Source organism: Lachancea lanzarotensis, scaffold LALA0S10 (assembly GCF_000938715.1).
Source record: "Lachancea lanzarotensis genome assembly LALA0, scaffold LALA0S10, whole genome shotgun sequence".
NCBI lineage: Eukaryota > Fungi > Ascomycota > Saccharomycetes > Saccharomycetales > Saccharomycetaceae > Lachancea > Lachancea lanzarotensis.
The window spans coordinates 288,553-310,132 of NW_019212888.1; the positions used below are offsets into that span (position 1 = coordinate 288,553).

At 45.6% G+C, this 21,580-nt stretch overlaps 13 protein-coding genes across 13 annotated transcripts; 5 read left to right on the forward strand and 8 right to left on the reverse strand.

Annotated features, from left to right (window-relative positions):
• Positions 1–4: 4 nt before the first annotated feature.
• On the reverse strand, positions 5–862 carry DPC29 (LALA0S10e03246g1_1; the record flags this gene model as incomplete). Its single annotated transcript, XM_022775482.1, has 1 exon — positions 5–862. The coding sequence occupies one exon, from the start codon at positions 860–862 to the stop codon at positions 5–7; it is 858 nt and encodes a 285-aa protein (XP_022630345.1).
• A 470-nt stretch (positions 863–1,332) lies between these two features.
• VMA7 (LALA0S10e03268g1_1) lies at positions 1,333–1,689 on the forward strand (the record flags this gene model as incomplete). Its single annotated transcript, XM_022775483.1, has 1 exon — positions 1,333–1,689. The coding sequence occupies one exon, from the start codon at positions 1,333–1,335 to the stop codon at positions 1,687–1,689; it is 357 nt and encodes a 118-aa protein (XP_022630346.1).
• Positions 1,690–1,913: 224 nt separating this feature from the next.
• CHS5 (LALA0S10e03290g1_1) lies at positions 1,914–3,914 on the reverse strand (the record flags this gene model as incomplete). Its single annotated transcript, XM_022775484.1, has 1 exon — positions 1,914–3,914. The coding sequence occupies one exon, from the start codon at positions 3,912–3,914 to the stop codon at positions 1,914–1,916; it is 2,001 nt and encodes a 666-aa protein (XP_022630347.1).
• A 380-nt stretch (positions 3,915–4,294) lies between these two features.
• UGA1 (LALA0S10e03312g1_1) lies at positions 4,295–5,710 on the reverse strand (the record flags this gene model as incomplete). Its single annotated transcript, XM_022775485.1, has 1 exon — positions 4,295–5,710. The coding sequence occupies one exon, from the start codon at positions 5,708–5,710 to the stop codon at positions 4,295–4,297; it is 1,416 nt and encodes a 471-aa protein (XP_022630348.1).
• Positions 5,711–6,154: 444 nt separating this feature from the next.
• On the reverse strand, positions 6,155–7,099 carry LALA0_S10e03334g (LALA0S10e03334g1_1; the record flags this gene model as incomplete). The annotated part of the gene is made up of 1 exon (XM_022775486.1): positions 6,155–7,099. One exon carries the CDS (start codon positions 7,097–7,099, stop codon positions 6,155–6,157), a length of 945 nt encoding a protein of 314 aa, XP_022630349.1.
• A 237-nt stretch (positions 7,100–7,336) lies between these two features.
• Positions 7,337–7,987, reverse strand: LALA0_S10e03356g (LALA0S10e03356g1_1; the record flags this gene model as incomplete). Its single annotated transcript, XM_022775487.1, has 1 exon — positions 7,337–7,987. One exon carries the CDS (start codon positions 7,985–7,987, stop codon positions 7,337–7,339), a length of 651 nt encoding a protein of 216 aa, XP_022630350.1.
• Positions 7,988–8,199: 212 nt separating this feature from the next.
• On the forward strand, positions 8,200–8,946 carry RSR1 (LALA0S10e03378g1_1; the record flags this gene model as incomplete). Its single annotated transcript, XM_022775489.1, has 1 exon — positions 8,200–8,946. The coding sequence occupies one exon, from the start codon at positions 8,200–8,202 to the stop codon at positions 8,944–8,946; it is 747 nt and encodes a 248-aa protein (XP_022630351.1).
• Positions 8,947–9,055: 109 nt separating this feature from the next.
• Positions 9,056–10,438, reverse strand: OCH1 (LALA0S10e03400g1_1; the record flags this gene model as incomplete). Its single annotated transcript, XM_022775490.1, has 1 exon — positions 9,056–10,438. One exon carries the CDS (start codon positions 10,436–10,438, stop codon positions 9,056–9,058), a length of 1,383 nt encoding a protein of 460 aa, XP_022630352.1.
• Positions 10,439–10,920: 482 nt separating this feature from the next.
• On the reverse strand, positions 10,921–11,562 carry PNC1 (LALA0S10e03422g1_1; the record flags this gene model as incomplete). The annotated part of the gene is made up of 1 exon (XM_022775491.1): positions 10,921–11,562. One exon carries the CDS (start codon positions 11,560–11,562, stop codon positions 10,921–10,923), a length of 642 nt encoding a protein of 213 aa, XP_022630353.1.
• A 1,301-nt stretch (positions 11,563–12,863) lies between these two features.
• Positions 12,864–15,269, forward strand: VIR1 (LALA0S10e03444g1_1; the record flags this gene model as incomplete). The annotated part of the gene is made up of 1 exon (XM_022775492.1): positions 12,864–15,269. One exon carries the CDS (start codon positions 12,864–12,866, stop codon positions 15,267–15,269), a length of 2,406 nt encoding a protein of 801 aa, XP_022630354.1.
• Positions 15,270–15,483: 214 nt separating this feature from the next.
• ENP2 (LALA0S10e03466g1_1) lies at positions 15,484–17,595 on the forward strand (the record flags this gene model as incomplete). Its single annotated transcript, XM_022775493.1, has 1 exon — positions 15,484–17,595. One exon carries the CDS (start codon positions 15,484–15,486, stop codon positions 17,593–17,595), a length of 2,112 nt encoding a protein of 703 aa, XP_022630355.1.
• Positions 17,596–17,834: 239 nt separating this feature from the next.
• On the forward strand, positions 17,835–19,634 carry SEC9 (LALA0S10e03488g1_1; the record flags this gene model as incomplete). The annotated part of the gene is made up of 1 exon (XM_022775494.1): positions 17,835–19,634. The coding sequence occupies one exon, from the start codon at positions 17,835–17,837 to the stop codon at positions 19,632–19,634; it is 1,800 nt and encodes a 599-aa protein (XP_022630356.1).
• A 387-nt stretch (positions 19,635–20,021) lies between these two features.
• On the reverse strand, positions 20,022–20,390 carry LALA0_S10e03510g (LALA0S10e03510g1_1; the record flags this gene model as incomplete). The annotated part of the gene is made up of 1 exon (XM_022775495.1): positions 20,022–20,390. The coding sequence occupies one exon, from the start codon at positions 20,388–20,390 to the stop codon at positions 20,022–20,024; it is 369 nt and encodes a 122-aa protein (XP_022630357.1).
• Between the last annotated feature and the right edge of the window lie 1,190 nt (positions 20,391–21,580).

The window sequence follows — 21,580 nt, forward strand, 5'->3', positions numbered from 1 at the left end:
GCCTTTAGTTTTTTTTCAGATTGTAGTAAAATCCGGTCACATCCTCGATTTCATCAAGCTGTTCCATAAATTTGACAAGCTTAGCTTGGATCTCATCATCAGAAGCGTCTACCATCATATCGTTTTTAGCCACATAGCCTATGTTGACATCGTGGACGTAAAACCCGCTCTCTTTCAACCTTGAAGCCACCTGGTTGGTTTGCGCCGGGTCAAAACTCACCTCGTAGATCGTGGATCCGTAGTCTGGTTTCAAAGATTCGTAGCAAGGCTCTTCACGCTTCACATCCTCCAGATCTTCCACTGCCTCCAACTCCAGCACTTTTTCCATCACAGAGTCGAAATCTACCAAATTCGCCGGAGGTTGCACCAAAACGCTGCCTTTGCGATCGAAGAAATACAGCGTTGGCGTCATGCTGCCACCAACTTTGGTGAACGTACTTCTGACCAGCCCAATGGTTCGATTCTTGTTGTCTGTGAGCGCCTCCACGACAAAAGCAACACCACCGGGTCCCATGCCTTCGTATGTACATGCTTCAGAACGTGCTCCGTCTTTACCGGTCGCGCCAGAACCTTTACGAATCGCGTTTTCCACCACCCGCTTCGTGACGTTGTTCTTGTTGGCTGACTCGATTGCCGCTGCCAGACGCACATTGAGCGAAGGGTCTGTCGACCCACCGCCTAGCTTCACCGCCAATGCTATCTGGTTGGCAAACTTGTTGAACAGCTTATTTCGCTCAGCGTCGTTCTTGGCTTTGTCGTGTTTGATCGTGGACCATTTGTTGTGACCAGAGAGAACGGCGCTGAACGTTGAGAACGTATGAGCTCGAACTGCTGGCAAACGAAGCGTAGGGAATCGCCACATCTATGAAAGTGCTATGAAAACTAAACTACAAACAACAATGCTATCTAAAAGTACTTAGAATCTTATATGAAGCAGAAATCAAAGGCTTATGTTCGAGTAAAGTATCCTTCAATGGCGACTAACTCGATCGATCTTTTAATTATCACATACACATTGAGATGTCTTCGAAGACATATATAATAATAGAACGCACAACTTTTGGATAAAATGATAAGTATAAAGCAAGGAACGAACGCGTACGAAAAACACCAAAACGTGTGTAGACTGTGTATTAAACCTTTTTAAGCTAAGAGAGAGACCTTAGTGCGGTAGCTTAACGTCTTGTTTTGAAACGTCAGGATAAAACTCATATCTCTATTCACGACACACTCTAAATCATTTCCATCATATATATTAACGAAAGTTCAGTTCAGGTCCGACGATTCTAAACTCTTTTACAAGAAGGGCACCAACACGGTTAGGATCCATTGATGTCCGACAAACGCTCTTTGATCGCTGTGATCGGCGATGAAGATACTTGCACTGGAATGTTGCTGGCTGGGGTAGGCCAGATTTCGCCCTCCAGTCAGGAAAAGAACTTCTTCATGTACCAAGAGGGGAAAACCACCAGAGAAGAGATTTTAAAAGCATTCGATGATTTCACTCAAGAAAGAGACGACATTGCAATCCTGCTCATCAATCAGCATGTGGCAGAGAAAATTAGAGGCCAGGTGGACGGTTTCACGGCTGCTTTTCCTGCGGTTTTGGAGATCCCATCCAAGGAACATCCCTACAACCCTGAAAAGGACTCCATTTTGAAAAGGGTCCGCAGGCTCTTCGGCGAATAAGCGCAGGCAGCTAAGGAAAATATCAAAATGTGAAAATACTTACATAGAGGACCGTAGAGTAATAGTTATACAGAGCGCAACATACGCCAAACGAGAAAATGGAAAAAGGAATCCGAAAAAACGGAGTGTATCAATGAAAAATTTCTTGCAAGCGTAAGACAGCCCCTTTATATTTTCTAAAGAAGCACTTTTGTTCAATGACCCTCCTCGATGCCATGCACAAACTATTTTTTGCCCTTATTCTTGTTTTTCTTGTTCTTTTTCTTCTTGCCTGTTGCCTGCGCACCAGTAGCGGCGCTAGAAGCCACGTTGTGAGTGTTTTCAGCCTCAGCGTCTTCTCCGCCAGTGTTTTGATCCAGCTCCGCGGACGACTCTGCACTTTCATTTGGCATTGACGAGGAGTTTACACCAGTCAGAGGAGCTACGGATATGCTTTCATTCGTCACAGGTTCGACCTTCCCTGTTATTCCGTCAGTAAGTTTCTCGTCATTATCAGTGGATATTTCAACAAAAGCTGGGTTCTCCACCAAGTCAGACGTCTCAGTAACGACGTTGTCCTCGACTGCAGCCGGCTCTAATGGAGCTTCGGCTTCTGTAGTAGTCTTATTCTGAAGTTCGTTTTCCTCAGGAAGTTGTGTCTGCTCCGTTGCCTCAAGACTCTCAGGAAGATCTTCTTGGATAGAATTGTCAATATTGATGTCTGGCTTGACACCCGTATTTATTTCGGCGGAGTTATCAATGATCTGTGATGCAGGTTCCGCAGGAAGTTGTGATGAAAACTCAGTTTCGCTTTCACCATTAAACTCACGATTGGCTTCAGTATCTGCTTGATCGTCAGTTGGATTGACAGTTCTGTCTTCGTTCTCCTTCTTGGTCTCACCACCGTTTTCAATCTTGATCTCGTCATTCTTTTCGATCCGGGCATCTTCATCTTTGACCTCAGATACTAGTTCATCCCTAATCTGATCTTGAGATTTCACAGTGGCTTCTTCGTTGTTCTCATCGACGTTGTGACCATTGATTTTCTCCTCCAGTCCATTTGATTCTGCGCCTTTTTCATCGGAATTCTTTGACGCCTTTTCGGATTTGAAAGTTTCTCCCTCCTGGTCACTCCTAACTGTGTCTCCAGCTTTATCTTCCTCGATGTCCTCTGCACCTTCCTCAGAAGGTTTCTTTTCTGAAGTGGACGTAGCCGCTTCCTGTAAACCTCCAGTCTCTTGAGACTGAATTGGTGTAGCAGCTATACCACCTGGAACACTTTTAAGTGAAGCGGTGGAAACCGCTGCTGAATCCGCAGACACTGCGGTTTGTGGCGGCTCGCTGTCACGACTGTGAGCTGACACCGTAGGCTTCTCCGCTTGGAGATGCTCAGATACATCAGAGGGCACTTTCAGGAACTTATATCCTTCAGTATTAATAGGATCTGCATCCAGATAGAAACCACGAACACCAACAATTCTTCGTTCCAACTCACAAGCTCTCACCCATTCAGGTCTTACAATCGGTATATTGCTTTGTTGTGCCTTTTTCAGCTCGGCATCGTCACCGTCTTGTTCATTAGAGATAAAATGAGTAGTGTCGAGAGTGACTCGAGATTGCAGCGGTTTGGCACCGATATTCTTGAGACTGGCCTCAATGTGAGCTTTCGTGACATTTTGTACAGCGTCGAGAGAGCCCAAACAAGCCGTAATACCAGACATATCGGTCATCTTATGTGTATGAAGCACAATTTTGTCCGACCACAGATCACCCGAGGTGGTGCTCAGTTTTAGCTGGAAACTGTACTCGCTATCTACAGAAAGTCCCGAAATCTTCGTGGCTGTTGTTTTGTAAGGGTTGGGTATCAACAAAGACCGCACGCCATCTTTATACAGCACTAGCGATTTCAGTTGGGCGGATCCCAGCTCTAACGGGTCCCATCCTAGGACTCCGCTTGTTTGTGTGACATTGATGCTTTTCAGCACCGGATTTTGAGGTCTGTGAGTACCATATTTCTCTAGAATTTCGTCTTGCAGCGACTCAAATCGCTGGAATTCTTGCTGCTGCAGTTCCCGATCTTCAGAAACTTGTATTTTAACAATAGTTCCTGCGCGGATGTTGTCTGGTAACAGCATCGTTGGAAATTCAATAACATGGTGGTTTTTGGTGGTTAAAAGTGCTAACGATGCATCCAAACGTCCAACAGTGAGCCATTCCTCGACTTGGGTAGCCGAATTGGAGCTCATCTTCGGTCAATTGTCACTGTGGATCGATGATTTTAACACTTGATCGAACCTCCTTTCAAGATAGATGATATACATAAATATATATATGTGAGGAATGGATCTTGAATCGATGTTCGTTCATAGTGATAAAAACCATGATAAACAGAAGAGGAGCTGAAAACTCTCAAATAACGAGGTCAAGAGTTAGCGTAGAGTAGTGACGGTAATGTTCTCAGTATTTGTTTTTTGTCAGCTGTGTTACACCCTCGTTCGCTCTTCCTAGTAAGACTTAATATCATGTTAGAGAAACGATTAAATTAACGAAAATGTGACTAAATAATTTACAAGGCGTTTTTGGTTTGACAGCAGGGTCAATAACGGTTTTCTCGCTCTAAATGAGATCATAGCTCGGATACCGACTTGGCCAAAGCCTCGATGAAAATGTCAGCATGCTTTTCTTCAAACGTTAAGGTGGGTCTTAGTCTGACCGATAGTTCGGCGCATCCACCAACGTTGCAACCATTGAGCTTTAAGCTCTTTAGAAGAGCGTCTCTTTCGGCACCGGTAGGCAAGTCCCAGGCGATGAAAGTACCTCTGGATTGTCCTCTCAACCTCTGGAATTTTTGTGGGTATTTAGAACGCAAGGCCTCCAACTTAGCAAAAAGATAGTCCCCGACACGGGAGCACTGCTCCAAAAGGTTTTTCTCCTGAACCTCCTGTGCGATGGCACCGGCAATGATCATACGGGCAGGCTCTCCACACCAGGTGTTGAACTGTCTGTATGGCTTATTTGGCACGAACAATGTGTCGTGAAAGAAGTAGCCAGCACTTTGAAATTTCTTGGAAAAAGTGACTAGATCCACTGGAGGCTGGATGTCGGCCCATTCGTGGCACCAGGCCTTACCGGTGGCTCCTACACCGGTCTGGACTTCATCGATGATGTACACTACACCGAGTTTCGAAGTGAGGTCTCTCAAAGCCTGCAAGAAGTACTTAGAGGCGTGGTTGTCACCACCTTCGGATTGAATGGGCTCGATGATCAACGCAGCGACTGGGATGGACCACGACTTGATAAGGTCCTCAACAATCTTCAAGCAACGGTCGTCCTCGGCGCGGTTGGCGGCCTCGTTCTCGGCCAATGGGTACTGATAATGAGGGTATTCAGCATGTGGCCACTCAAAAGCTGGGAAATCAAGCTTGTGAATAGGCTTCGAGCACGTGACAGATCCAGAAGCGAATAGTCTACCGTGGAAAGCTTTCTTGAAGGACAAGACTGCCAAGTGTGGAGAGCCGGGCTCAGCGTTTCTCATGACAGAGGTATTTTCCTCAGTGGAGAACTCCTTGTGGTAACCTCTTTCCTTGGAACGGTAGTACATGAAAGCAGCCTTGAATGCAAGTTCGTTGGCGTCCGCACCAGACAGACCTGACCAGACCTTGTCCTGGCCCTTGGGGGCAAACTTCAAGATCTTTTTCAAGATGGGCTCAAGGTCACGGGAGGGGAAATTACCCAAAGCTGGACGATCCACAAGGGCACGAATCATTTCTGGCGATTTCGCAGCCTCAATCAACTTAGGGTTGTTGTAACCGAGCGCGATCGACGCGATCTGAGCATACAGGTCTAGATAGCTGTTCCCGTCAGCATCCACAATGTAGTTGCCCAGAGACTTTTCGTAGTCGGCTAGAAAGTAAGCTGGTCTGGCATCAAAAACCTTCCCTAGGGCCTCCAATCCTTTGACGGATTCTGGCCCTGGAATAGCAGATGTTTGCACAACTGGCACAGTTGGTTCGTTAGGGTAGTATTGAGAAGCAACAGACATTATGTTCTTTTTTTTTCCGTTTGGCCTTTTATTTAAAGGGCGATCGATGAGTTCTGGCGAAACTTGATGATTCCTATGTGAAAGCAAACAACTTGTTTTGAGTTCAGTGATTCGAATTAAAAAAGTGGGATCAAGAGTCTGACTGGTTGCAATGTAAATGCTCTCTTCTTATACTTCTAGACTTGGAGTTGTTGCACCTTATCTTTTCCGCGCGGGAACTCTCACTATATTGAATCTTGGACCTTGATTTTTCCACACTGGAAGAAAAACACATGCACCTGACTCGTAAAGGGGAGCTGAAGCCGAGATTTATAGCCACATGATATAGACGTGACTTGGTGGAATGTCTGGGTGTTGGAATGGAAGACAAAGTGATACCATCTTATACGTGTGCTTATTCATGTGTAGTGTTATCCTGGCAATGAAATGTGATTTGGCAAATCTTTATGGGCAAACTTCAGCCTCATTCCAGGTTTCGGAGCCTGTTTCTGAATGGATATTGCGGTGAAATTTCATTCTTTCGCCGCCGCGTCCGTCTTTTAAATTTAGAAAGTCGACTTCCTCGATGCACAAGCAAATAATGCCGAAATTATCAAAACCGGCATCCTCCTTGGCCCCGTCTACACCCCGCTGGATCTTATCGAGTTGTTTGCTGGTTTCGGACGTTACCGGAGTACCTGGATCGGGTTTCCGAAACTGCGCTTTCGTGGAACGTGACAGATCCCGCCATTGGCGACGTAGCTCCAGTTCCCATTCTTTGTTCAAGGGTGGAGCGTAGTCTTGAGGTCCCAGAACATGGCTGTTCACTCCCGCAACTCCTGAGCTGCGTGTAGAGCTGCGGGACAGTACGGGATGCTGGGGCTCATGATGGCCACTTGTGTCCCCAGAAGACGATGCTTCTGGCTCCGAATCAGTGTTGGATTCCGCATTACGCTTGTTGCTTTCTTCGTATTCTTGGTCGTGTTCGTACAGTATCTGTGCACCTCCGTAAATGCTGGGCGATAAAATCGGGTACTCAATGAACCCGGAATCGAGCTGGTTGTACTTGGCAGAAATCGGAGGCAAATTCTGGTGTGATACAACAAAACACCTCCCACTAAAACGGTACTGCTCCCAAGTGCCCGGAAAATAGAAACATGCTTCGAATGGCGCTGTATCTGAGTTGGCAGCTAGGATCTCTTTCACTTTGTCACCACGGAGATCCGTCGTGAACGTTAGCACATTGCTACGTTTGTCGTGGAACAGGAAGTCCCGGAAGATCACGGTTCGGCATTTGGGTTTGTTGGTCAAAGGATCAACAGTCGCAAAAAAAAACGGCGTGAACGACTGGGAATGGTTTTTCAGCGATTGAGTGAATTGAGGCACCCATGGTGCCATTTGGTGAATCATCGATGTCGTTTCGAAGAGCGGCGTGCAGTCAAAACTCACTTGATAGTTCTGCCCGTTCTTTCGTTCTCTCGCTCCCTATGAGTGGGTAAAGTCTGGTAAAATAGTTTGAAATTTTCGGACACCACACACGGGAAGCCAAGCGATGAGATGGATCACGTGGAAGTACGATCCGCCAGGGGTTGTTCAGCCTTTCGCAGGGCAAAAAGAGTTGTTTTGATCGTTTATAAATCCCTGCAATCAACGAATTGAAGTCCCCGGAGGTACATAATTGACCACGATCGGCACTGAGGTGGATTCGCCGTTTTCCACACATAGAGGAGTCTTTTGGTTTGTGTGTGGGTCCTTGTATACCACTTCGCCTTGTGATCCAACACTGAGCCTCTCACTGAGTATTACCCACTCGTTGGGCTTGATTTTACGCGTACTAGGCTCGCTTTGTGCACTATTTTTCAAAAAGACCGGTTTTCCGATCAATCGACGATCGAAAAGCGCCGGAACACACGTCTCTACTACGCTACTACCGCTCGCATCATTACTATCGCCACACAAGACCATGGCCTCGCTTACCTCGCCTCGTAACTTGCATTTCTTCATGTTGTCCACAACCAGCAGCAATCGACCTTGCAGCTCGTCAGCGGTAGCATACTCTCTCAGACCGCTACAAACCTGCTTGAAAACAGGCTCTTTGCCGTCTTCATCACCGTCTTGAGACAATTGGATCTTAGAGATATACATTTTATCAGAGTTTGGGTGTTCTCGTACCTGCGATGCCCATCCGATTTTCAAGCTTAACATCGAGAACGAAACATCGTTATTAGCCGCAGTTGAGTGAAACCTGCCTATCGAGCGATACAGCAGAGACCTTGGGTTGAAAAAGAAAGCGCGCATGATACAGCGGAAAGATGGTTATCAGTAATCCTGTAATCTATCCTGTTTCATTGCCCTTTCAAAGCGAATTCCTTATATATAACTGGAACTTTTCAATATGTTGTTGTCCGTAAGGCTATAATAATTATTGAAAAATAACCCATTATCAGGTAGAAACATTGAACGGTTAGTATCTCGAAGAATTGTCGAAGAATTTCCAAAACAAGTCGATAATGAGGGACTACAAGCTGGTTGTTTTGGGAGCTGGTGGTGTAGGTAAATCATGTCTAACAGTGCAGTTTGTGCAAGGAGTATACCTGGATGCCTATGATCCCACAATTGAAGACTCATATCGTAAGTCGATGGAGATCGACAAAAAGGTTTTCGATCTCGAAATTTTAGACACAGCTGGGGTGGCCCAATTCACAGCAATGCGAGAACTGTACATCAAGTCGGGACTTGGGTTTTTATTGGTTTACTCGGTAACAGACCGGCAATCACTGGAGGAATTGATAGACCTACGAGAACAGGTTTTGCGTATAAAGGATTCAACGAAAGTACCAATGGTTTTGGTGGGCAACAAAGCGGATCTCGAAGGTGAAAGGGTAATCTCGGTGGAAGAAGGGGTGGAAATGAGCAGTAAGTGGGGGAAAGTGCCGTTTTACGAGACAAGTGCGCTACTAAGGAGCAACGTAGACGAAGTGTTCGTCGACGTGGTCAGACAAATCATCCGAAATGAGATGGAGGTGCAAACTAACGCAGGTCCCGGCTCCGCAGGTCGTATGTCGCGCCGCGAAACAGGCCTCACATCGGGTTCGGGACCTAACAGCCCTCTCGGGCTGCAGCAGGGTCAACAGGGACCACTAGCGAAGGCTCATACCGCTATTGATCGGCCCTCTAATGCGAAGCTCTCATCACAGGGTAAGACCAAAAAACTCGATATCAAACGCAAGAAAAAGAAAGACTGTGTTATTCTTTAGCGAGAGCCTCTTTTTTCAAGATGCGATGTGTAATTATATATATATGTAAAGCTGGACAGCACGATATTGAACTTCTCTGTAAGCATGCGGGTAAACGCTACCGAAACGATCAAGCATCATCGGCAGCTTCCTGCTGTGGCGGAGGGCTTATTTTAGAAGATCCATCGGTTTTCCACGAACCCTCGAACATATGCTTAACAAACGCCATTTCGTCGTCATCCATCTTGGCACCCATTTGACCAACACCTGGTGAGAAGCTGGTGATGGGTAAAATCATAACGTCATCGATCATAACCGGTTCCTCGATCAAAGTGAAAAACTCCTTGACAAAAGTAGCACTAGACTCGAGGCCTTGAGTGATTTTCCGGTAAAATTGTTGTGTCTTAGAGCCGCCTTGGCGGTCTGTCCCCAAGTTATTGTTGATGATGGATATGTCCGTATTAGTTTGGACAAGGTTGTTGATGTAGTTGAAAATAGCGTCTGTGAAAATACCAGGCCCTGTCCAGTTCATGGTATCAGTCATATCAGCGTTTTTGGATGTTTTTTTCTGATTTGCTGGAAATTTATCATCAAACCTTCTTTTATCGCGGCAATTCACCAAATAGTCACTTTTATGATCTTCATCAATGATGAACGCTGGGGCCGGAACTTTGCTATTAACATTAGTGCTAGCAAGCGTGGTAGCAGTAATGTTTATGATTAACTCTCTCAAAAGAGGATGACCTGGCTTCGACTGAATGGTCCACTGGCAGAATTGAATTCTACGCGCGTACCAATCATTCCAATCAAGCCTGTCAGGATCGGCTTCTATTCCGGCTACGAAACCCGGTTCAGGAGCCGAACCAATGCGTTCTGGCTTCAGTCCTCTATACTGGATAGGCAACCGTGCATGAGGTTTATTGTTTAATGCGATCGAGGGCCATGTGTCCAGTGGTTTCAGCGGGAACGTATCCATATCCGAATAGATACCACCGCGTGCGTAGAGAATCAGGTATCGGAAAAAGTCAGCTTTGAGAATTGGAAGCGGAAGGGATTCGAACGCCTGAATGACCTGCGGGACTGCACCATATAGGTTTTGAAGGAGCGCAGGCATGTGGCTATCTGGTATCAGGGCATACTCACCCAATTGCTGCTCCGTAGCTGCTTCGTTCCAGAGACCGCTATACTTGCGAAATTCCGGTGACAATTTGGGCGAGTCCAATGCTGTTCGCCAAGTCTGCCACACCCTTTGCGGCATCGGTTGTGACGCATCATACGGGAACTGCAGCGTCAGCTGCGATCTCAAACTAGCAACTGACTCCTGTCGCAGGTTTTCCGGTCGATACTCCCGTAGGTTGATGTCTTTGGTATTGGACGTAGTCGGAAGTAGCGTTTTAAACCCAGTATAAAAGTCAGAACTCAATCTCCAGCTGCTGATCTGGCTTGAAACCAGCACATACAGAAACACAGCACATGCTATCACGACTTTCCCGCGCTTGGTGAATTTGGCCATGGCTTCCTTTCCTTGCCAGGCTCTTTATTCTCTCAGTCTTTTGAAGTTAAGAGTTGCTCGTCTTTAGCATACTCTGATTTTATTCAAAATCTAATATAATTTCATCAGAGCATGTCAAACTATAAAATAAGAACCCTTCTAGCATACATAAAACAGTGAGCAACACCATTAGCCCCAATGGTGAGGGACATTTATTACGAGCCTATTCCGAACCGCTCTTCATTTAATTACGACGGTCCAGATTCGCGGGCTTTGTTGCTATATTTCGCTTTTCTTTGTTGAGGCTATGTATGGATCAATCGCGAAATCACGAAAAAGTAGAAAGAATTTTTGAACATATGGAGTATGTTTGACAAGAATTAGCGAACAAAAAAAAAAGAGCTTGGCACGTAGAAAGCACCAGAGTTTCAGACCCATCACAACGTTGGATAAGCAGGTGGAGAGGCTTCTTTTCTTTGGAATTGTCTTTAGCATCCGAACTATCATTTCAGTGAAATATCGTTTTGAACGAGCTCCTGTTTGAGATTGCACATAGAACGGTCATCCGAGGCAATGGCACGGGTGAAGTCCTTAAGAATGGTGGTCCGGTAGCCCAATTGGGCTGCTGAAATGGCAGTGCTTTTGACGCAGTAGTCGAGGGCAAGCCCCACAACGAACACGTCGTTGACGCCGTGTTTCTGTAACAAAGCGTCCAAACCTGTGTGGTGATCGTTCCAAATATCGTTGAATGCAGAGTAATATTCGCGGTCGCTCAGAGTTCCTTTTTGCACCACATGATGGTCGCATTGAAGACCGTCCAGTGCCTGAGCAAGCTCTGGGGCCAGTTGGGCGCCCCATGAGTCCTGCACACAATGTACGGGCCATAATGTAGCCCGCTGCGTCTTGCTTGAATTCGAGGGCGCTGTGTAGTCAAATGGGCTGAAATCCGGCAGATCATGGTTGCGAGCGAACGACACGTGATTCTCGGGATGCCAGTCCTGTGTGGCTACAACCACGCACCATCGTTCATCCTGCATCAATTCCACAATGGGGGACACCACTTCATCACCCGTAGACACCGCTAATGAACCCTTTGGAGGAAGAAAATCGTGCTGCACGTCCACAATTATCAACGCTTTGCCCATGACGAGTGTTTCTCCGCTTAAAAAAAAAGTCTTGAGATAAAAAGCAAACCGTAGTGGGAGCTGGTCTTGGATCTGCCAATTTCGACCTTAGTTTGGTCAATTTGATTTTCTCCGCTGTTTTGTTGCGATATCGGCGCCTTTATATAGCACCACTGAGATTTAAGGGTACGCAGGATAAGTTTCCCCTAGAACGTTGCAAGAAATCCTTTTCGAATGAGGACCCGCCGTGACAAAGTGATTCACGAAAGCGAAGCTTGCACGATATTCTCCTAACAGAAGTAAGCACTGTCCGCTTGACAATACTTGCTGGAAAGCGGTGAGAACTCTTTTCTTTGGACAGAAACCTGATCGAATAAATTGGAAAGACAGGCCGGAAAATTGAACCTGGCAACAAAAACGAATCGAAACTGGATACTGCTTTCGGTGATAACTTAGAGTCACCCTTGAATGCGCTTTAATTTGAGTAGTAGCGCCATTTCATGCCACTTGAACGCTGATCGGCGTTCAAAATTGATTATGCTCACGAACGACATCCCTCAGCGACGGAGAGATCACATGAGAGAGCTGTGACCGTTTAGTGTTGGTGTCAGAGTGATGCGTGCGTTAGTAACATATAGCCATAAGCATCCAACGATGTTCTCAACAGCTATCTATAGTGTTATCTGTGCCAATCGTCAGACAAAATCTAGTAAAGATGACAGAAAAATCCCATAAAGACCAATAATGGCATGTTTTAGCATTTTTTTAGGCATTTGATTATTAGACAATCGCTTCAAACCGGTTTTCACTCCTCTAATCAACTTTGGCTCCTCTGAACACCATGAGTTCCTTGTTACAGTAGAAATTCCTCAAGACCGTCGAAGTCTAAATTGCCACGTTACACACCAAAATACTAAAACACATGCATCCAGCACAGCTGCGACCGTTCATGGCCCCTGGCTCACTCGAGAATGCTCCCTTGGTCTGAGATGTGAAGAAACCGGTTTTGTTTCAGGCCGTAACTGACGCGAATCACTTTCACGTCACTTGATACGCAATCGTACGCGTCCTCAGACCAATTAATTTCTAAGGGCTGTATATAAAGTCATCCTAACCCTCAGTGATGTGTCACTTTTCAAACAACAAGTAATGTCTCCCTGTTTCATATAAAAACCCCTAGCTCATCAGGTATTTCCTCAGATCTAGCCATTGAACTTGGAATATATAACAAGGACATTTAGTGTACATAGCTTCTTACATATCTAACATATAGGACATTTGTATAGTACTAGAAGTAGTGTGTTCAGTAGTTAGCCGCCGAGATGGAAGCCAAAAAGAAACCCGCAAAAACCGGCCCGTTAGTGCCCACACTGAAGTCAGTCGACTATGGCGTCTTCAAATTGGGGTGTTGTCGCGTCAGTAAGGGTGACGAATGGGAATTGATTGAGCGTTTTGTCAATGGAGTTCTGGCGCTCAACAATGATCAACATGTCACAAGTGACGAGGACAGCAGTGTGGATCCACTCACAGCCCTGCTCGAGCTGCTTGTGAGCCAGCAAGACCACAGGGACATATGTGCGGACTTACTAGCAGCTGCTTTTGCCGGGTGTGCAGTGCACAAAGATCTGAAGTCGCTAGCACATCAATTCGCATGTTCAATAGCTGAAAGTCACACTTTGGGGTCGCTTTTGCGTGAATTGTGCGGCACGGTGAATTTAGCACCAGACTATAAGCCTGGCGTGTACTCAGTTGTGGCAAAACTGAACCTTTTCGAGCATCCCAAAACATCAATACTTCGTTCATTGAATATGGCGCTCGGTTCTGTCCTCAGAACCGTGTGGGTGCCTCTATGGTCATACGAAACATTGCCAGATTTGTACAGTTGTGTTTTAAGTCAAAACTTACTGCTCGCGACTACCCAGGAACATAAACTGGATTTCATTATTGCCTCAAGAGAACACGACGTGCTGCGTTGGCACGAGCTTAAAGATCGCAAAACCACATCCCTCAATTTTTTCCTGCTCAGAGTCGCACGACGTGCGATCCAATGCCGCAATTATGTCTCGAACTCTTTTGCTGAATTTAGCCATAAAATTTTATCACAGGCCATTGGCAATGAGTGTTTCATGAAAGTAGAGAACAGCAATGTGTTCACCTTATCTGTCTTCATGGAAATAGTGGACCACCCGGATCTCAACTTTTTAGAGGAGCCTCATTTAACGTTTCTTCTAAACTGCGCACTGCGTCAAACCCGCAATCTTTGCGAGAATGGACAGATAGAGACTTTGCATATGGAGCTGGGTACAATGGGAAGCACTTTGAGTCTTTTTGGACTCGCGAACATTCTGCAATATATCCTTGCTCGGTTTCTTGTTGATACGGGGAATCTTATGTTCAGTGCTCCTCAATTTAGTTCCGACAAAAGAAATTGGGCCTTGAGGCAATCGCCATACGAGCTTCCCAGATTTTTCGACCAAGTTGTTCCTGACATACCTCCAATCTCCAGGGCATCGTTTGGCTTTGACAAAAGAGACTCAGAGTTACCACTTCAGATGAGTAAGTTCTCTGATATAATACTCTCGATTCTGGAATCCTTAAATCATGCTGTGTTCATCAACCGGAAATTGCTGATGTTTTACGGTCGCGAAGGTATTGATCTGTCCCTCGATTTTAGAGGCATAAGCCAAGAAAAGCATATCAATTTATCACAAGTTGTGGGAACCAAGTCGAAATCTGAAATTTTTGAGCTGTTTTTCGTTGCAATCACCTCTGTTTTACTTTTGAGTCGGCAGCTTCACGAGGGGGTGTACTTCTGGACCCTAATGGATGAGCAAGAGGCCGAGGTTCAGAGTAGAATAATGACACCGAATGCTTTGAATTGCTTCGAAGCTCTAGTTTCGACTCTCGATGGGGCATCGCTGTATGAATTCATTGGATTCTCCAACCGTATTTCGTTAATCGATTTGAACATGCATGCGGTGTCTATGCAAGTCCTGAGTCATATACTCTTCGAGTCTGCTCTCAACGTACTGCAAGGCTCCACACCCACCAAAAAACTCATCCTAGATGCGCTTTACAATCATATCATATTGTGGAACGACGGAACAGACACTTATGGACGGTTTATGACCGAAATTTTCAAGACCGAAGTACTACCTGTGGCAGCTGTAAGTTTCAGCGTATCTGGCTTTTTGAATATTATGTTCCCACGAGACAGTGCACAGGCTCTGCCTATGGAATCAGCATCGCCACTTTTCAAAACAGGCGATAGCACGGAGTTCCGAAAAAACTACCAGACTGCAAAATACAATGCTCATGCAAACTCATTCGTTCCATCCAGCAGACCTCAACATGTTAACACAGAAGGAGAAAATGCAATGCCACAGGGTGAGCACAGTCACCCAAGCTCCAGGCCTGCGGAGATATTTCAACCATCCAACTCAGCGGTCGAAGGTTTTAATCTACACTCATCCTTCTCGACCGGACGACAGCAATTAACGAATGCAAATGAGCACGGCACCACATTTAGTGGTACCGCGCCAAGATCATTGAGTAATTTGAACTCTTGGAGCCCCAACTGCTTTTCGCAGGGCCCTCTGTCATCTCCAGAGACTGGACCCGCGGTCAGCACGGGTAAAAATTACATTCTAGGTGGTCACAACCGGGCCGCGAACAACAGCAGAGCACAGTCAGTGCATGTGGACCGATTCAACTATATTCAACAGTAGTAAGCAGCTACAACGGAAGTCCGTAAGCTTTTGATGTATGCAATTTCAAATTTCTATTTCCCATTAATGACGTTTTCATGGGGAGCCCGGTTGGCGAAAAACTTAATTTCGAAAAATTTTGAAGCTCATCTCATCTCATCAGCTCATCTCAGCTCATCTTCGTGTTGACGTCTGGTTCTGTACGTCTGATAGAACTGCCGAACTAAAGCTGCAAATGGTTCTCAAATCGACGTCAGCGAGTGATAATTCTGTGTATCAAGTTTCTGGTACAAATGTTTCAAGGTCTCTGCCGGACTGGATCGCGAAGAAGAGAAAGCGGTCGCTCAAGCATGACCTGGAGTTTCAAAACCGCGTGGAGCTGGTTCAGGATTTCGAATTCAGTGAGGCTTCCAACAAGATCAAGTGTACACCAGATGGTCAATACGCTATGGCCACGGGTACATATAAACCACAGATCCACCTGTATGATTTTGCAAATCTATCGCTAAAGTTTGAGAGACACACGGACGCCGAAAACGTTGACTTTTTGATCCTTTCTGATGACTGGACAAAAAGCGTTCATCTACAAAACGACAGGAGTATTCAGTTTCAAAACAAAGGTGGTCTTCATTACACCACGAGAATACCTAAGTTTGGGCGGAGTTTGGCGTATAATAAAGCAAACTGTGACCTGTACGTGGGTGCCAGTGGAGACGAACTATACAGACTTAATTTGGAACAGGGGAGGTTTTTGAATCCTCTCAAACTTGACACGGAGGGTGTAAATCATGTATCGGTGAATGAAACGAATGGGCTGCTCGCAGTTGGTGTGGAGGATAATGTGGTCGAATTCTGGGACTCCCGCGCCCGGTCCAGGGTAGCAAAGCTGATCTTGGAAAATAGCTTTGACACATCTCCCTTTCAAGTTACAGCGACTAGCTTCAGGAGCGATGGTCTCAATTTTGCATGTGGTACATCAACCGGTTACTCTTACTTGTACGATCTGCGGACTTCGCAGCCCACGATTGTCAAGGATCAGGGCTATGGTTTTGAAATCAAGAAGATCATATGGCTGGAGAACACAGGAGCAGAAGGCGGGAGCAATAATATACTCACTTGTGACAAAAGGATTGCTAAAATATGGAACAAGAATGATGGGAAGGCTTATGCTTCAATGGAGCCAAGTGTGGATATCAATGACATAGAGCACATTCCTGGTACCGGTATGTTTTTCACCGCAAATGAAGGTATTGCGATGAATACTTACTACATTCCCAACTTAGGGCCTGCCCCGCAATGGTGCTCCTTCTTGGACTCTATTACTGAGGAATTGGAAGAGAAACCAAGTGATTCCGTCTACTCGAACTACAGATTTATTACGAGAGATGACGTCAAGAAATTGGGACTGGCTCATTTGGTGGGTTCGAAGGTCTTGAGGGCATACATGCATGGGTTTTTCATCAACAACGAACTCTACGATAAAGTTGCGCTCATTGCAAACCCCAACTCATACAAAGATGAAAGAGAAAGGGAAATCAGACGTCGTATTGAGAAAGAAAGGGAGTCGCGCATTCGTACATCTGGGGCTGTCAAGAAGCCTCAGGTTAAGTTCAACAAAGACTTGGCGGACAAATTGTCTCAGAAACGCGGTGACAAGGACACTGAAAATGTTCTTACGGATGATCGTTTTAAAGAAATGTTTGAAGACGAAGATTTCCAAGTGGACGAACAAGATTACGATTACAAACAATTGAACCCCGTCAAATCTGCTAAAGAAACTGACGAAGGTGCTGCGAAGCGTATCAGAGCACTCACTGCTGCAGAGGAATCCGACGAAGAAAGAATTGCTTTGCGGGAGGGTCGTGGTCAGTATTCTGATTCTGAGGAAGAGGATGACGATAAAGATGACGATGGCGACGATGACAGTGAAAGCGACCGTAAACCTAATTCTAACGAAATGAGCGAGCAAGAAAAGAAGGCACTCGCCAAGAAGATCGCAGCAGCCCAGCGTCGTGAACGGGAGCGTGCAACTGAGGCTCAGTTCATGAATCAAATGAGTGTAGGAATGGTATCCAGCGACGCGCAGGGTGAAGCATTTGACACGAAAGTGCAAGAAATGCGCCAGAAAGAGAGCCAACGCGATCAAAATACAGCTGGTGTTCGTCGCAACCATCAAGGAGAAGCTGAGTTCAGCTACGTACCTACCAAACGTCCATCTTCCAACAAGAATAATAAAAAGAATATCAGGACCGGTAGCGATGAAGATACACCACAAAGAGATAGCGGAAGGTCTAGGGCACGCTCCCAGGGTAGAAGGGCTGGTAAGAATGCATTTAGGGGCATGTAAGTTTGCTTTAATACCATATTTTTTCAGGGAATGTCGGGTTGTGGTAGCGGTAGTGTTCCCATGTGACTTTCATATACGCTCATACTATACGATCAGTATATAAGCGTATTCAAGATAATTAATAGCGAAACTACGGTAATACCATCCGGAACGTTACTTTCAAGCAAGCTGCAAGAACCATAAAGAGCACTTTTACCTCACCAAGAATTGTTGCATCCGTCAACAGATAGCTCAGCAATATGGGGATCAAAAAGTTCTTCAAAATTAAGCCTCCCGAGGAGGATACACCTGAAATGAACCGTGACCAACTGAATGAACTGGGTATCCCCACGAAGAATGTGAACAGAACGAAGAAGACGAAATTTGCAGCATACGGGCATTTCGCAAAGGACAACGCGGAAGACAGGTTTTATGCACCACCTGGCTATGAAAATAGCGCCCAAAGCAAGGCCAATTTGGAGGATTTGAACAAGTCAGAGTTGGACACTGAATCAAAAAGCGACCCATATTTGCAGGCCCCTGATAAGAGCAATTTCGATCCGTATGCTAGAAATAATGTTCAGGACCGTCGTCAGGATTCAAACCCGTATTCATCGACAGGTTCTTCGGGCTACGCCCCGAATAATCCATACGAAAAACCACCTAGTGACCCATATGCCCGAACCTCTAATTCTAGTCCTCATGGGCAACAGCAACCCAGTTTTAATCCTTACGGCCAGCAGCAGCCAAATTCGAATCCTTATGGACAGCAACAGTCTAATTCTAACCCGTATGGTCAACAGAGGCCGAATGTCAGTGCTTATGGGCGACAGCAATCGAGTTCAACAAATCCCTACCAACAGCCACCGTTGAATCAAAATTCCTCGGCTGGGCAAGGAGGTTCCCGCAATCCATACAGCTCATTAGCCGGCGATCCATACGGTTCAGCCAGTGGTGGCAACAGCTATAACACAGTATCACAGCAGTCTCAGGTGTCCAATTCGGCTTACGGTAATCCTCAATCTCAAAGTAGAAGAGATCAGAATCCCCAACCGGACAACCGTATAGCCAAAGCAGCCACAGAAGACTCTTTCGATTTTGAAAACCCATCGAAATCTGAAGGTAAAGATTCGGGCCCTCAAGACGACGAAATCGACTTGAATGCAACCATCCAAGAAGAGGAGGATGATTTCAACGGGCCTATGCATGTAGGGTATGGAAACGATGTGAATCAACGGCAACAAACGCAGCAGCAGCAGTCCATGGTACAACAGAGCTATCCCCAAGATAGCTCCAGTGACCGCGGGTTCCAGACTTTCGAAGAAATGCAAAGAGAAAACGAACAGAGACAACAGCAAGAAGAAGATGAGGCAGTTGATGAGATCAAACAGCAGATCAGGTTCACAAAGCAAAGCTCAGTGGCTTCCACTAGAAATACACTTAAAATGGCGCAAGAAGCGGAGATGGCAGGAACCAACACGCTTGGAATGCTGGGTCATCAGAGTGAGAAATTGAACGATGTCGAAAGAAATTTAGATTTGATGAGGATGCAAAACAGAGTCGCGGATGATAAAGTTGCGGAACTGAAAAAGCTCAATCGAAATATTTTGGCGGTCCATATGAGCAATCCTTTCAATTCCAAGCGTCGCCTGCGAGAGGCAGAGGAACGCATAAGGACGCAAAGAATCGAGGACAAACTCATTCAAAAACAGACAAACGGACGCTTGATGCAATCAACGAATCGAATCGAAAGTGCAATGAACGCTTCAGGACAGGAGCCACACGACAGTGTAAAACAGCGTTACCAGAACCAGGCAATTTTAGAGAAATCAAAGCGTTATCAATTTGAAAATGACGCCGAAGATGATGAGATGGAACTAGAGATTGACAAGAATCTCGATAAGGTGGGACAGATCAGTGGCCGTTTGAAGAGGCTTGCCATCGCAAGTGGTGAAGAGATTGATGCGCAACAGAACCGCATTGCTAACATTGAAGAGGATACTGATAACATGGACATCAGGATCCATTTGAACACCACGCGTTTGACTCAAATTAGGTAAGACCGGATTTCCAGCAGCAGCTGTCTATATACACATTGTAACAACTGTGAACTTTTATCTTTACAATCTTATGATAATTTTGGATTCATTCGTTTAATGCAAAGGAAATCGCTACAGAGCTTCAGGCTAGGTTGCCAAAGTGCCGAAACGTTTCCGGGTCATACACATATGTTAGTATATATACGTATATCTGGTTCCCAGTGCTTCATTTGCAAAGCATGCTTGGGAATGCGTTGGTCGTTAAAATTTTTGTCATGATGAATCGTTGAATAAGCAAACGTCGGTTCTTTGAGGAAACGATGTTCACTGTGATGCTAGCGAGAGAAAGCTGGATATGAAAATAATGAAATGCGAATGTGTGGGAAAACCGGAATGACGGGTGCAAAGCTAAGCGTCTTGAGCGTTAAGCCATAGACGATAGTTGTTTTCCGCGGTGTGGTCCAATGATGGTTCTGAAGCGAGTGAAAAATACCCGTTCCAAGCGGGTTCTTTTTGGCCAGACCGTGGGGTGCTGACTGTGGTTGGAACGGTGGCCTTATAGTCGAGATCTGAAAGCTCTTCGTCTTCAGAATCGCAACCTGCGTCGAGATCGAGCGGACAAAGCTGCGGGGTGGCCACGAGCTCTTCCACTGCGCTTTTGCGTCGTTTGGAGTTCAGATCCTGCTGGCAGCACGCCGACGAGCAGTACAGTCTGCTGCTGGTAGAGCTTTTGATCAACGTTTCACAAACAACGCAGTAATCGTTAAAGGCCGACATGCAGTAGAGAAGGAAGAAGAAAAGGAAGAAGAAGTAGAAGAAGAAAAAGAACAGGAACGAACTGAGTTTTTTTCCCTCAAGTCACACGGATTCAGACTAATTGCTAGTTCTGCTGCTTACCAGTTTCCGATATCCATGCGATTTTGTGTGTGTCTTTTTTTGACCCTCTTTGACCCTCTCCGATTGTTTTAGCTTGTAGTCTTGATCAAGCCACGCCTTATTGCTTCTATGTGCAATTCTATCTCTGACTGTTCTTCTATGTGTAACTAACTAAAGACTAGCTTTCTAGTATTTATATATCCTTTCGATGAGTTTTTATCTTTGATCCCTCTTGCCGCGTGCCAAATTTTTATGCGATGATGACACTGGCTTGGCCCAATTCTTCTAGACGTCTCTACGGCGCTTGGTCCGTTCGTACAGTGTATCATTCCGGTTCAGTTTTTCGACATGACGGGCGAAGTTCTAGTCTAAATTTATATTAACGAGTCAAATATAGCAGTAAGTAACAAGAACTTGACGGACAAGTATTTTTCAACATATTCAAGAGGGAGTGGGAAAGTACTGGATTAAGGACAAGAATAATGGATCATGTGTGTATGGAATGAGCATTGAGTAGCAGCCTCACATTCCTTATGCCCAAGGTGTTTGAAGTCCAGTCTTAATCCTCTTTTTTTTTTTTTTTTATCTGAAACATGTAGGTATAGCTCGGTAAATAAGATAGTTTGTTACATGGCGACAAGAGTGCCGCTTCTAGGTCCGGATTTGGCTCAGGAACGTTTTTTTCCTGTAAAATACACATACACAGCCTACAAGGTTCAGCAAGGCGCAAGATGGGTAGAATTCGGGAGATACTTCCGAAACTACGGACAACGTCGCATCTCATCGCATCGCATCGCAATAACAGTGTGTGGGAAAAAAAAATTTGCCTTTTCTAACACAACATACTTTTGTAAGGAATCAAAGATCAATTTGTAGGGTTACAGCGGTGGTGACAGGTCCAACAAGACGAGCCGGAAACCCCACGGTGTTGTGCGCAGAGACGATCGTTGTTTCCGCGAAAAACCCAAAAAAAAAAATCAAAGACAATGACACAGGTGTTTTGGGGCCCAGATTTGAATTAACTAACAACAAAACAACGAGCTTTGAGGTTAAGCGTCGAGTGCGGCGTCATACGGTAACATTTTTTGCCA